The sequence below is a fragment of the Chiloscyllium plagiosum genome, chromosome 5 (genome assembly GCF_004010195.1).
Source record: "Chiloscyllium plagiosum isolate BGI_BamShark_2017 chromosome 5, ASM401019v2, whole genome shotgun sequence".
Taxonomy (NCBI): domain Eukaryota; kingdom Metazoa; phylum Chordata; class Chondrichthyes; order Orectolobiformes; family Hemiscylliidae; genus Chiloscyllium; species Chiloscyllium plagiosum.
In genome coordinates, this window is record NC_057714.1 from 50,677,730 (window position 1) to 50,692,281 (window position 14,552).

The 14,552-nt window shown below is 40.7% G+C and overlaps 1 protein-coding gene across 2 annotated transcripts in view; it reads right to left on the reverse strand.

The window, feature by feature from the left end:
- Positions 1-14,552, reverse strand: part of mocos (molybdenum cofactor sulfurase) — a 233,819-nt gene that overhangs the window by 201,379 nt on the left and 17,888 nt on the right. The window contains exons 2-3 of one of the 2 annotated variants that reach the window (XM_043690069.1): positions 12,868-12,957; positions 11,863-11,929 (exon numbers count right to left, since the gene is read on the reverse strand). In XM_043690069.1, coding sequence (XP_043546004.1) covers positions 11,863-11,929; positions 12,868-12,957 — 157 coding nt within the window. Of the gene's footprint in view, positions 1-4,486; positions 6,285-11,862; positions 11,930-12,867; positions 12,958-14,552 lie in introns of those variants that run through there. The other variant, XM_043690070.1, reaches the window with a different exon arrangement.

Below are 14,552 nucleotides of genomic sequence, written 5' to 3' on the forward strand. Positions count from 1 at the left end.
AACGCTAATAACTAACATTTGTATTAGGAAAATGGGTGCAGATCTCTGTCATTCAGGTTCTTGAGCCACTTCCATTATTCAATTAGATCATTGCTGATCTTTACCATAACTCCGTGAATCTGCTGTGGCTCCATAGCTTTGTTATGCATAGCTTTGGCTAGTGAAAATTTATCAATCACAAATATAAAATTACTAATTGAACAAGAATCTACTGCTTTGTGCATGGAAAAGTTCTAAACTTCTTTTCTCCTTTTGCATAATTAAGTGTTTCCCAACTACTTTCCAGCATGGCCCAGCTCTAATTTAAATGTTCAGACCCACGTCCTAGACAACCCCATCAAAAGAAAAGTATTGTATATACCCTAAGAATTTCTTTCAAATTCATAAAATCCTCAATCAAATCAATTTTTATATTCCAGAGAATACAAACATGGTTTATGTAATGTCTCTTCATAAGATATCTTAAAATTCTGGTAAATCTGTGCTGCATTCATTCCAGAATACATCTAGCCTTTCTAAGGCTTAGTTTCCAAAACAATGCACTGTAACTGAGGTGATGTCTAACCATGGTTTTGCGTAAGTGTAGGAAATGCATATCACATTGTGATATGCATTACAGCATGTATCGTTGTTCCCTAAAAAAATTAAGCACTGAAATATCACAGCAACCTAAGTCGTACTTGAAATTTGTCAGTATCAACTAATCAAACTGGTTAGATATGGGAAGCAAGACTGCCTTATTCCTTGCTTTATTCCACTGTTCATTGCACTGAACTTAAGGTAGTAATATTTTCAGAGAGGTGTTATTATCTCAAATTTACAATTGCAAATTTGTCCATTCAGTGTTTTTCCTCAAAAATATTTTGCTATAGCAGTGAGTAGGGACAAGGAGGATCAATAGTGGTCGGGCTACTTTAAAAATACATTAACAATTTTGAAATAAAATATGTAATTATGTGGGCCCCTTAGCACGATGGTATGCTTGATCAAAGGCAGACTGAGTATGCTATAGTGTCTTAAGTAATACAGCAAAGAAACAAACTTTTTGGGTCATCATGTCCATGTTTGGATCATCAGCACTTATCTGCTCTAATCCCAATTACCATTGGCCCAGAGTCTTGTGTGCCTTAGTAATTCCAGTGTTCATCTAAACATACTTTGACTATTGCAAATATTTCTGCTTCTATCATCCTTTCAGGCAGTGAGTTTCAGATACTGGTCAGACTACATTTAGAGTATTGTGCACAGTTTTGGGCACCACATCTCAGAAAAGATGTATTGGCTCTGGTGCGCGTTCAGAGGAGGTTCACAAGAATGCTCCCAGGACTGAAAAGCTTAACACATGAGAAATGTTTAAGGACTCTCAGTAGATACTCAGTGGAGTTTAGAAGGATTGAGGTGGAAGAAATTGAAATTTACAGAATTCTGAATGGTCTGGACAGAATGGAGGTTTGCATTGGGAGGAGAGACTAGGACTCAAGGGCACCGCCTTAGAGTAAAGGGAAGACATTTTAGAATGGAGATAAGGAGAAACTTCTTCACCCAGAGAGTGGTGAATCTATGGAATTCACTGCCAAAGAAGACTGTGGAGGCCAGGACATGGAGTATATTTAAGACGGAGATAGATAGATTCGTGATTGTCAAGGGGATCAACGGTTATGGGGAGAAAGCAGTTGAGAACCTTACCAGCCATGATTGAATGGCGGAGCGGATTTAATGGGCTGAATGGCCTAATTTCTGCTCCCATGTCTTATGGTCTTATACTGACCACCCTCTGACTGAACAAACTCTTAGTTAAATCCCCCTAAACTACCTGCCCCTTACCTTAAATCTATTGAACTTTACGTGATTATGCACCCTTCCAATAAAGGCAAAACATTTCTCTCTATCTACGCTTTCTATGTCCCTCACAATTTTGTACACCTCAGTCAGGGTCCTCCCTCATCCTTCTCTGCTCAAAGAAAAACATCACAGTCTAACTAACCTCTCTTCATTGCAGAATTGCTCCATGTAAGGAAATATCCTTACACCTCTGCATCCTCTCTCATGCAATCACGAACTTCATATAATATGGAGACCAAACTCTAACTAACATTACATATGGCTCCATCATAATCTCCTTGCTCTGTATCAATGCCTTGACTAACACAGGCAAGTATCCTACACACCTTCTTAACAACTTATCAATCCAAACTGCTGCTTTCACAGATCTACAGATCATGCACATGGTGGTCCCTCTGATACTCTACAGTGTCTTACTATTTATCGTGTACTCGCTTGCCTTGTTAGTCAGTTCAAATGCATCGTAGAGTTGCACACGGAAACAGACTCTTCAGTCCAACTCGCCCATGCTGACCAGATATCCTATATAAATCTAGGCCCATTTGCTCACATTTAACCCATATCCCTCTGACAGTTGTATTTTAAATGTTGTAATTGTATCAGCCCCCACCACTTCCTCTTGCAGCTCGTTCCTTACACGCATCACCTTCTGCATGAAAACATTGCGCCTTAGGTACCTTTTAAATTTTCCCCCTCTCAGCTTAAACCATTTCCCTCTAGTTTTGGATTCCCCCTAACCCAGGGAAAATACCTTAATTATTTACCCTATCCATGCCCCTCATTATTCTATAAACCTCTACAAGGCCACCCCTCAGCCTCCGACGCTCCAGGAAAATAGCCCCAACCTATTCAGCCTCTCCCTATGGCTCAAAACCCTCCAATCTTGGCAGCATCATTGTAAATCTTTTCTGAACCCTTTCAAGTTTCATAACATCCTTCCTACAGCAAGGAGACCAGAATTGAATAGAGTATTCCAAAATGGCCTAACCAATGTACAGCCACAACATGACCTTCCAACTCCTATATTCAATGCACTGATCAAAAAAGGCAAGCATACCAAACACCTTCTTCACTATCCTATCTAACTGCGACTCCGCTTTCAAGGAAATATGAACCTGCAGTCCGAGGTCTCTTTGTCCAGCAACACGTTCCAGGACCTTACCATTGAGTCTATAAGTCCTGCCCTGATTTGCCTTTCCAAAATGCAGCAGTTCACGTTTATCTAAATTAAACTCCATCTGCCACTCAGCCCATTGGCCCATCTGATCAAGATTCGATTGAAATCTGAGGTAACCTTCTTCGCTGTTCACTACACCTCCAATTTTGGTGTCATCTGCAAACTTTCTAACCATACCTCTAGGTTCACATCCAAATCATTTATGTTAATGATGAATTTATATAAATGACAAAAAGTAGTGGACCCAGCAGCAATCCTGGGAAAACACCACTGGTCACAGGCCTCCAGACTGAAAAGCAATCCTTCACCACCACCCTCTGTCTTCTACCATTGAATCAGTTCTGTATCCAAATGGCTAGATCTCCCTGTATTCCATGAGATCTAACCTTGCTAACCCAGTTGACCATGAGGAACCTTGTTGAGTGCTTTTTTGATGTCCATATAGATCACATCTACCACTCTGCCCTCACCAATCCTCTTTGTTAATTCTTCAAAAAAACACAATCAAGTTAGCAAGACACAAACTCTCACGCACAAAGCCATGTTGACTATCCCTAATAAGTCCTTGCCTTTCCAAATACATGTAAATCCTCTCCCTCCAACAACTTGCCTACCACTGAAATCTGGCTCATCGGTTTTTCCTTATCACCTTTCTTAAATAGTGGCACCATGTTAGCTAACCTCTAAGACTTCTTATCTGTTGTTATTGATGATACAAATATCTCATGAAGGGGCCCAGCAATTACTTCCCTAGCTTCCCACAAAGTTCTAGGGTACAGCTGATCAGGTTCTGGGGATTCATCCATCTTTGTGTGTTTTAAGATGCCCAGAACCACCTCCTCCTCTGTGATATGGACATTTTTCAAGATGGTGTTATTTATTTCACCACGTCCCACTTCTTCCATATCCTTCTCCACAGGAAACGGATATAAAATAATCATTTAGTATCTCCCCCAACTCTTGCAGTTTCATGTGTCACTTCACACATTTTCGGATTAAACTCTATCTGCTACTGTTCTGACATTCTGGTCAGCTCATTCTGGAGTCTAAGGCTTTCCTCCTCACTATTTACCACAGCAAAACCTTTTGTAACACCTCTGAACTTACTGATCAAACTTCCTATACTCATGTCTATATCACGAATATGCACTGCAAACAACAAGGAGCCCAGCACTGAGCCCTGCAGTACGCCATTAAGGCAATTTTGGATCAAATTTCCAAATTGGTCTAGATCCTGGGAGCTTTTCCCTTCTTGACAGATTATCACAGATAATATGACAGATTATCAAAAGCCTTACTGAAATTCGTAGTAGAATATTTTAACTGTATTGTACTTGCTGAAAACATTCAATCAGATTTGTTAGACTTGCTACTCTCTTGTCAAGTGCTCCCTTTTCTGGATTAATTACTGTTATTCCAAGTAGAGATTAATTCTGTTCTCATGACATTGTACAAAGGTTTGCATACCAATTGGTCTTGATCCAAGATGATGATGGAGTATTGGCGCTGAGTCCAAGCTCCAGGCCAGGAGCTCAAGTGCTTCCATCTGCGTTCTTTGCTTCTTTCTTTTCTCTTTTTCTGTTTCTTTGCTTTTGCTGTTTTCTTTTCCTCTATTTTATCTTTTTTTATCTCTTTAGAGGCCTTTTCAGTATCTTTGGCAGGGCAAAACCTGACCAGCCACTTGAACATGTGCAGCAGTGGTGGCAGGGCTCAGCTCCTCGGGAGAATAACCCAGCACAGGGGACAGCGAGCACTTGGACATCTTGCTATGGCAGCAAGTGTGGACCTAGCAGCAAGAGGTCCACACTTGCTGAAGCATGGCAACTTTGACATTGGTGGGCCCAGCGCAGGACTCGAGGCCATGGCAGTGGCATCGGTTTTCAAGATGGCAATGACAGTAGGGCAGTCTCTGTAGTTGGTGGAGAAGCCGAAATCTGCAGTCGGTATCAGTCAATTGCAGCAATGCAGTAGGCCCGAATTGGTACTTCTGGTGGAGTGATGGGAATGGGAGTTGCATAAGCAGTGGCGTGGTAGGCCAGGTATGATACTTTTGATGATGGAATGATAATGGCAGGGGTGACCCCGAAGCGGGATTCTGGAATGGATTGTGATGTGGGGGCGTTGGTGGACATGGAGCCCGTTGTGGAGAGATCCCACATGATGGTGAGCAGAGTACAAGGGAGGAAGAACTCTTTTTTAGTTATATTTTAGATATATCTTTATTTTTGTGAACTCAAAATAGTGTCGGAGCATGATGACATTTAACACTTTCCACTGTATTTATTTGTTAAATACAAGTGACAATAAATAAATAATTCATCATTCACTGATGTTACACTCAATGACCTATAGTTCCCCGATTTATCCCTGCCACCGTTCTTGAATAATTAATGTTCTTTTTTCAGGTTGGAAAGCATAACTTGTGGACTGCCACAAGGATCAACTCTAGGTTCTCATTACAAACTAATTATTCCAATGACTTGAAAGAGGGGATCAGAGTGTAACATTTCCAAATGTGCTGATTATATAAAAACAGGTGGGAGGGCACGCTGTGAAGAGGACATACAGGGATCCATATAGGTTGAGTGAGTGAGCAAAACCTGGTAGAGAGAGAGCTGAAAATCATTTAAAACCTCATCCGTGTGTTCTGGCTCCGAACACATTGCCACTTAGGTCCTGAGTATGCCCTATCCATTCCTTGGTTATCTCTTTCGCCGAATGTACTTATAAAATGCATTTGGATTTTCCTTTACTTTTCCTGCCAGTATATTCTCATAACTCCTTTTCACCCTCCTAATTTATTTTTCAAATAACCTCCTGTACGTTCTAAACTCCTCTCGGGTTTCTTCTGTTTTGAACCCTCAGTGTCTACCATAAGCTTTCCTGTTTCTACTCTGACATCCACCCTGTCAAGCCCCCTCAGAATTTTTGTTCAGTTTTAATAAGATCACCCCTTATTCTGCTGATCTCTTACAAATAAAGGCTTAACCTCTTTAGCCATTCTTGATAACTCAAGTCCTTAATCCTACAATTCAGCCTAGTGATTATCTTTGGAACCGTGTCCAATACCAGAATATCCATTTTTTGAATATGGGGACCAAAACTGCATACAGTACTCCAGTTATGGCGACACCAACACTCTGTATGGTTGTGTTATGGACCAGGCCTTCAAAACATTTCAAGAAAGTAGCCAGGACCCTAACTTTGCCAGTTGCCAGGTGCGAAGGAGCTGGCCCAATCACTTAATTTTAAACAAAACAGAATTTATTTGCAAGATTACCAAATGAAACACAAACAAAAGAGAACAGAATATAAAATAACCTATCCTATTTGAAAACCCAACAGGTTATCACAACTTAATGATGCTGTTCCAAATTCCTGCAACAATGCCCAAAAACAACCCTTGGCAAAAAAGATGAAGTCAAAACCAGGATCTGACAGGAGAAATGTCAGAGAGAGGGAGGATCAGCATGGAGCTGCGTCTGTGAGTTCAGCAGCTTCAAAACTGATTGCTTGCTCTGAACAACCAGACTAAAACCAAAACAAACCAAACCAGAGTAGAGCTGAGCTGAGAGATCTTGCCACTCCCCTTTCATTGCACAAGTGTTTTATTTAAGCATGAAAGCCTTTTGCCTGAGGCAGTATTTGTTAGCTATAATCAAATTGGCCCTAAAACCCAACAAAGCTAGACACCCCAGCACCTGTGTCTTTACGAGTGCTGAGAACAAAAAACAAGGACAACATAATGTTGTTAAAGGAGCAGTATCATTATAGTTGTAACAAGACTTTGCCAATTTTAAATTCTAACTCCTGATCAATAAATACCAAAATTCAATTTGCCTTCTTACTATTTTTGTGTTTCATGCACAACAATACCTAGGTATCTCTGCACTGTACCTTTTTAGAATCTCCCTCTATTTAAATGATAGCCTGCCTTTTTATTCTTCTTACTTCACATTTTCCCACATTAAAGTTTATCTATCAGGTTTTGCCAACCTACTCAATCTATCTAGATCCCCTTAGTTTCCTTATGTCCTCCTAACAACATGACTTCCCACCTATTTTTATATCGTTTGCAAGTTTGGATACATTACACTCTGATTCCCTCTCCTAATTCATTAATATAGACAGTATATAATTTGTTCGTATACAAACAAATCAACGGAACACCCATGGGATCACCAATCTCGGGACTCATAGCAGAGGCAGTTATGCAAAGGTTAGAACAAACAGTCCTACCACAAATTCAACCCAAACTCTGGGTCAGATATGTCGATGACACGTTTGTAATCATTAAAAACAAGGAAATAGAGAAAACACACCGGATCATCAACGCCACACTCACAGGAATCCGATCCACGAGAGAAGAAGAAAAGGATAGCCAACTCCCATTCCTAGACGCGATGGTACAGAGAACACCGAACGGAGAATTCACTACAAGGGTACACAGGAAAGCCACACACACAGACCAAGAGCTAAACTATGAAAGTAACCACCCCAACACACACAAACGAAACTGCATCAGGACACTATTCAAAAGAGCCACAACACACTGCAGTACACCAGAACTGCAAAAAAAAAAGAAGAGGAACACCTATACAAGGTATTCACCAAAAACGGATACCCGCGCAACTTCATCAACAGATGCCTAAGAGAAAGACCACGGAACGAGGACCACCCTAACCTGCACATCCCTGGGCACTATGGGTAATTTAGCATGACCAGCTATCCTTAGTAGCCACACGCGCAGACAACAAGCAACATGAATTCGACTGGGACAACACTACTATCATAGGGCAAGTCAGACAGAGAACAGCCAGGGAATTCCTAGAGGCATGGCATTCATCCACAAACTCCATCAACAAACACATCGACCTGGACCCAATATACCAACCACTACAGCGGACAGCTGAAACTGACAACCGGAAGCGGCAGGGACAGACCACTATAAACACCGGAGGAAACATCAAAGAAGCGCTTCTCAGGTGGCTCCCAAGCACTGATGATGTCGCCTAGCCAGGGGATGAAACGTTTGCACCAAAAACTTCCAGCTGGGCGAACAGAACCACAACAACGAGCACCCGAGCTACAAATCTTCGCACAATCTTTATCTTCTTTGTGTTAACCAATCCTCAATTCATGAGGATTACCTCCAATATCATACAATCTTATTTTGTACATTCGATATGGCAGCTTATTGAACACCTCCTGGAAATCCAAATACATGACATCTACCGGTTTCCATTTATCAATTCTGCTTGTTATTTCCTCAAAGAAATCTAGCAAATTTGTAAAACATGATTTTCCTTTCCCAAAACCGTATTGACTCTCTTCAATTGCATTAAGCTTTTGTAAAAGCCCTGTTATTTCTTCACTAATAATGGACTCTAGCATTTTCCCAATGACAGATGTTCGGCTAACTGGTCTATTGTTTCCTGGTTTCTGTTTCCCTCCCTTCGTGTACGAGGGAATCATGAACGGTTTTCCCAGAACCTTTTTGGAATACAAAGAACAAAGAAAATTACTGCACAGGAACTGGCCCTTCAGCCCTCCAAGCCTGCACCGATCCACATCCTCTATCTAAGTCTGTCACCTATTTTCCAAGGCTCTGTATCACTCTGCTCCCTGCCCATTCATGTATCTGTCTAGATACATCTTAAATGACGCTATCGTGTCCGCCTCTACCACCTCTGCTGGCAATGCAATCCAGGTACCCACCACCCTATAAGTAAAGAACTTACCACGCATATCTCCGTTAAACATTTCCCCTCTCAGGCGGAAATGACAATGGACCAAATGGTCTGCCACCTCCAAACGGACCCCACCACCAGGGATATATTTCCCTCCCCTCCCCTATCATCATTCCGAAAAGACCACTCCCTCCGTGACTCCCTCGTCAGGTCCACACCCCCCACCAACCCAACCTCCACTCCCGGCATCTTCCCCTGCTACTGCAAGAAATGCAAAACTTGCGCCCAAACCTCTCCCCTTACTTCCCTCCAAGGCCCCAAGGGATCCTTCCATATCCGCCACAAATTCACCTGCACCTCCATACTGCATCCGCTGCACCCGATGTGGCCTCCTCTATATTGGGGAGACAGGCCGCCTACTTGCGGAACGTTTCAGAGAACACCTCTGGGACAGCCGGACCAACCAACCCTACCACCCTGTGGCTCAACACTTCAAGTTCCCCTCCCACTCCACCAAGGACATGCAGGTCCTTGGCCGCTCGCCTCCATCGCCATACCATACCAACACGACGAGGAAGAGCGCCTCATCTTCCGCCTAGGAACCCTCCAACTACTAGGGATGAACTCCGATTTCTCCAGTTTCCTCATTTCCCCTCCTCCCACCTTGTCTCAGTCCCAACCCTCGAACTCAGCACACCTTCCTAACCTGCAATCTTCTTCCTGACCTCTCCGCCTCCACCCCCACTCCGGCTTATCACCCTCATCTTATCCTCCTTCCACCTATCGCATTTCCAACGCCCCTCCCCCAAGTCCCTCCTCCCTACCTTTTATCTTAGCCTGCTTGGCACAATTTCCTCATTCCTGAAGAAGGGCTCATGTCCAAAACAGCGATTTTCCTGCTCCTTGGATGCTGCCTGACCTGCTGCGCTTTTCCAGCAACACATTTTTAGCTCATCCTCCATACAAGGCAACATCCTAGTGAACCCTCTGCACCCTCTCCAAAACATCGTCCTGGTAATGTGGCAACCAGAATTGTACACAGTATTCCAAATGTGGCCAAACCAAAGTCCTATACAACTGTAACATGACCCTGTACTTAGTACTCCGTCCAATGAAATAAAGCATGCCATATGCCTTCTTGACCACTCTATCGACCTGCATTGCCACCTTCAGGGTACAATGGACCTAAACACACAGATCTCTCTATACATCATTTCTCCCCAAGACCTTTCCATTTACCGTTTAGTTCACTCTTGAATTGGATCTTCCAAAACGCATCGCTTTGCATTTGCCTGGATTGAACTCCATCTGCCATTTCTGCGCGCAACTCTCCAATCTGTCTATATTCTGCTGTATTCTCTGACAGTCCCCTTCACTATCTGCTACTCCAACAATCTTAGAATCATCTGCAAACTTGCTAATCAGACTACTTATACCTTCCTCTAGATCATTTATGTATATCACAAACAACAGTGGTCCCAGCACAGATCCCTGTGGAACACCACTGGTCACAGTTCTCCATTTTGAGAAATTCCCTTCCACTACTACTTTCTGTCTCCTGTTGTCCAACCAGTTCTCTATCCATCTAGCTACTACAAGTACACAATTCTTTATCCGAAACACTCGGGACCAGCTGGTTTTCGGAATTCTGAATTTTTCAAATTTCGGAATAAGTGACAGTTTGACGGTGAAATTAAAAAAAAAATCTTACTGATCGGCAGACTCACTATGAGTACAACAGGCCCTGAGACAGAATTGAGGCCTGCCAGTGCTGGATCACGCCCACCCACATTGAATCTGAGTGACATGCATCGAGTGGGTGTGGAGTTGGGTTAACTGTTTGCACGCCAAACAACCTTGTTAATGAGAAAAAATGCACGATTTCAGATAAAGGGTACACCCTGGACCCAATGCGACTTCACTTCCTCCATCAGCCTACCTAGTGAGTTCTGGAATAGTCTTTTCAATGCTTGCTGAAGGATCAAAGATTCATTATGAATATGCTTTCAATTCTGTGTTGAAAACTGGACATGTTCTGCTATCTATGGGGACAAATTACTTAAGGATAAATGCAACTGAAATGTTCTGTTTTTGTCAAAATGTCTAGATGTTTTGCAAATCTCATTTTAACTTCAAAAGAGAACTTACAATCAAAGACCTCAAAAATGTTTTTAAAAATCAAGCAGATGTTAAATTTATTTTTGCCACTCAAAGATCAAAATATTTGCAAACATTTACAGCATTTAATTCTGGTTTGTTAAAAATTTATACTGCAACATATGTAAATATTTAACTAAATAAATACACAAATAAACATACTTTAGCAAAATATTTCAAGTAATATTTGCTCTGGCTGCTTTTCAAAATAAAACCAGACATAAGGAGAGAAAAAGACTCCAAGGTACAAAAGACAATCAGCAAGATTTAGACTGAACTCCACAGATAGGCTGAAGCATACAACTGGGCCAGTATTTTCAAAGGCCGGGTGGGGAAAATAAAATGTATCACCAACTTCAAACTGGTTCCCCACCACAATCCTCAACCTGAACTATTTTAAACAAGGCTGGAACAGTGTCAAATCAGCTGCTCAACTTAAATGGAGGCCAACTAAATTTCACTATGGCGGACTCAGGACAGGATAGGCCAATGGGTCATTTAAGGGGCAACCCAACGTACCTATAGGGCCACGAGGCCACAGCTATGCTCTGTCCATCCCCTGGAAGGACAGCCTCTCCAGAATCATGGTCTGGAAGCTCCACCTTTTTATAAAAGCAAAACTAACTACCAGTGAAAATAAATTTACTTGGGTTTGTGCCTGGCAGTGACCATTTTAGTATTAACAGTGCCCATCCCATTTCAACAGACTGTCGAGAACAATGTAGCAGGGCATCTCTAGTGCTCTTCAGTCTCAGGGGCACAACCTCAATTGAATGTGAGCACACTCCCTGTCCTTTAATTGTCAAGAATTTGAAAATCCCTATGGGCATGTTTACAGCCCATCCCCATTTCAAGTTCTTGAACCCTGATTGAAAATTCAGTACTTGGGTGTGTTGATGGTAGAGAATGCAAGACAGACACGGAAAAACTAAGAGATGCACAGATTTCTTAATTTATAGGATGAAGTTTGAGGATATATCTCGGTATATCTTATACCTGTAACGAACATGTTCAATAGTGTCATGTGTCAATCGACTGGCAATATTTGCACTGTGGGGGTTACCTGAAACATATCAAAAACACAAAGGATTAGTTCTGATCAGTTATTAATCTAAAATCTTCAACAATTCCAATGTACTATAATATAACAACTAAAAGGTAGCATGGTTTCTACAAATGTACATGAACTTCAGAAAGTTGGAATGCACAGTATTGGATGTCTAGAAAGTAGAGTTGTGTTTTTTCAGCACTTGATTTTTATTTTTAGTTAATTTTAATCTGGTAACAATAGCAACTAATAAACCATGTTATTTGTTGATGTTAATGTCAACACAGAAAACAGATCTGAGAGAGGAAGAAAACTTTAAAATTACTGACTGATGTTCTGTACTTTTTCTTCTTTTAAATATTAGCTTGCTGGTGTTGAGTGAGGGGAATTTAAAGACTGCAAGTTCATCGTGAATTTCCAAATTAAAAAGACTCAACTGATGACAAGTAACACTCTATAGATGCTGGAACTCTGTGCAAAACTCAGCAAGTCTGGCTGTGTCACTGGGGAGAGAAACAGAGTTAACATTTTTGAGTCCAGTATGACATTTGTTCATCCCATCTTCCAAAGGGAAGTCATACTGGACTCAAAATGTTAACTCTTCTCTCTCAATGGATATTGCCAAGCTTGCTGAGATTCTCCAGTATGTTCTGTTTTCATTAAAGTAATTAGTTTTTTTTTATAATTTTGGTCATAGCTACTGTATTTTCTCTGCAAATGTGAATCATTTTTGTCCAAATCACAATTTGGACAATAATAACACCAATGAAAGAACAAGAAAGATGGAACTATTAAACTTAACATTGAATTAGAAATAGCATTCAAGTTTAAAAGAAATTGAAGTTAAAATTTAAGAGAAATGTGTATCACAGAGCAATCATTATTATTTTGCAAAAAAAAAGACTAAGTTTGAAATGAGAAAAGATTCCTTAGAAATTATTGCTAAGGCCTACCATAGATATTTTCTGCAAGGTCTTGGTAAAAGTGATGAATCTGACTATGTGTATAGAGTGTTGCACCTGCATGATCCAGGTAAGTAATTCCTAAAACAAAAATCAAAACGTAAGTTAATTTTTTCTTCATTATCTTATTATATAAATTATTGATAACAGAAATAAAATTAGAAGTGATTGGAATGCATTGCCAAATGCCCAATAGAGAAAAATAAGTTAATCTTCTGCAGCTCTTTCACTTTTTCCTAACCAGTCATTACTTGACCATGATCTTATAACACCCACAAACTTTTTGACAACTAAATGAAAACACTGCAGAAATCAATCCTGTTAACCGCAATTTCTCCATGCTATTCAATCTGGGGGTCAATGAATTATGAACTGTAGGATTTTGCTACAGTATGCCTACCCATTATATAGACTGCAGCAGTTCAGGAAACTATCTCACTCCCAAGTTCTCAAGAGGACCAAGAGATGAGCAATAAGTGCAAGCCCAAAGTCGCTGTACCCATTCAATAGAAAGTTTGTTATCCAAACAACATTGACAATTCAACAATAGCCAATTCGCACTGACAAAACATGTTATAGCAGAACAACCTGTATGCTTACAAAAACAATTCCAGATCAGTATTAATTTCAAAGAAGAAAAAAATGTTATGTTTATCTCATTTGAGGAACTATTAAAACAAAAGAAGCATGGTTGTTATAAGGAAAGCTATATAAACAGTTGTTATGTTGAAACTAAACCATTTTAAAACTATTACATTAATTTCTGAAACATTTAAAAGAAATGTTACAGTACAACACTGCACTTTAATATTTCATTACATAAGAACTAAGTAACTATATGTGACTTCTTAATTATTATAGGGCAGCACTGATTGCCCATCTCCAACAACCAAGCGACATAACAGTTAATCATACCGGGTATTTATTAGAGTTCCATTAAACAGGCAATGGGCTGATCCCCTTCCTTAAAGCACATTACAAACCGCTGCAGTAATCGGGTTCTGGTACTGACGCGCAGATTACCACACTGATTGATTACAACTTCACAACTTGTCATAGTGTGAGTGGAGTGGAGTTCTTGCTTTTTAAAGTACCATTTTAGTACCAATTACTGGGCTACAATACTCTAATTGAGGCACACTGGATGGGAGACTTTAACATTCACTACCATGAGTGGCTCAGCCATACTATGATGAATCAAAGTAATCCAAATCCTGAAGGGTATCCTTAAAGGGCTTGCATCCCATGGGGAGTGGGTGGTATCCTAAACAAAGTTTGAAGAATGGCACATCATCTTTCAATGTGGCATTTTACAGCCATCTAAACTGAACTCTTAATTTAACAATTTCAGGACATAACCTGGACCTCTTTAATTTCAAATAATGTTGATCTTGTTTTGTGCACCTCCTGTGCAGCCGCAACCTTGAAGGCCTCTCTCTATCTCGACACCCTATGATCTGTACGTTCTTGTTCCCTATGATCTGCCAGAACTGCGCGTAAAACAAAGGTTTTCACTGTAGTTAGGTACATGTGACAACAATAAATCAAATCAAATCAAAACCTGTGCCTTCACTTTTTCAGGTGGTAGATATTGGTAATAATTCTTCTGTTCAGTGGAGTGGAGTTCTTGCTTTTTAAAGTACCATTTTAGAACCAATTACTGGGCTACAATACTC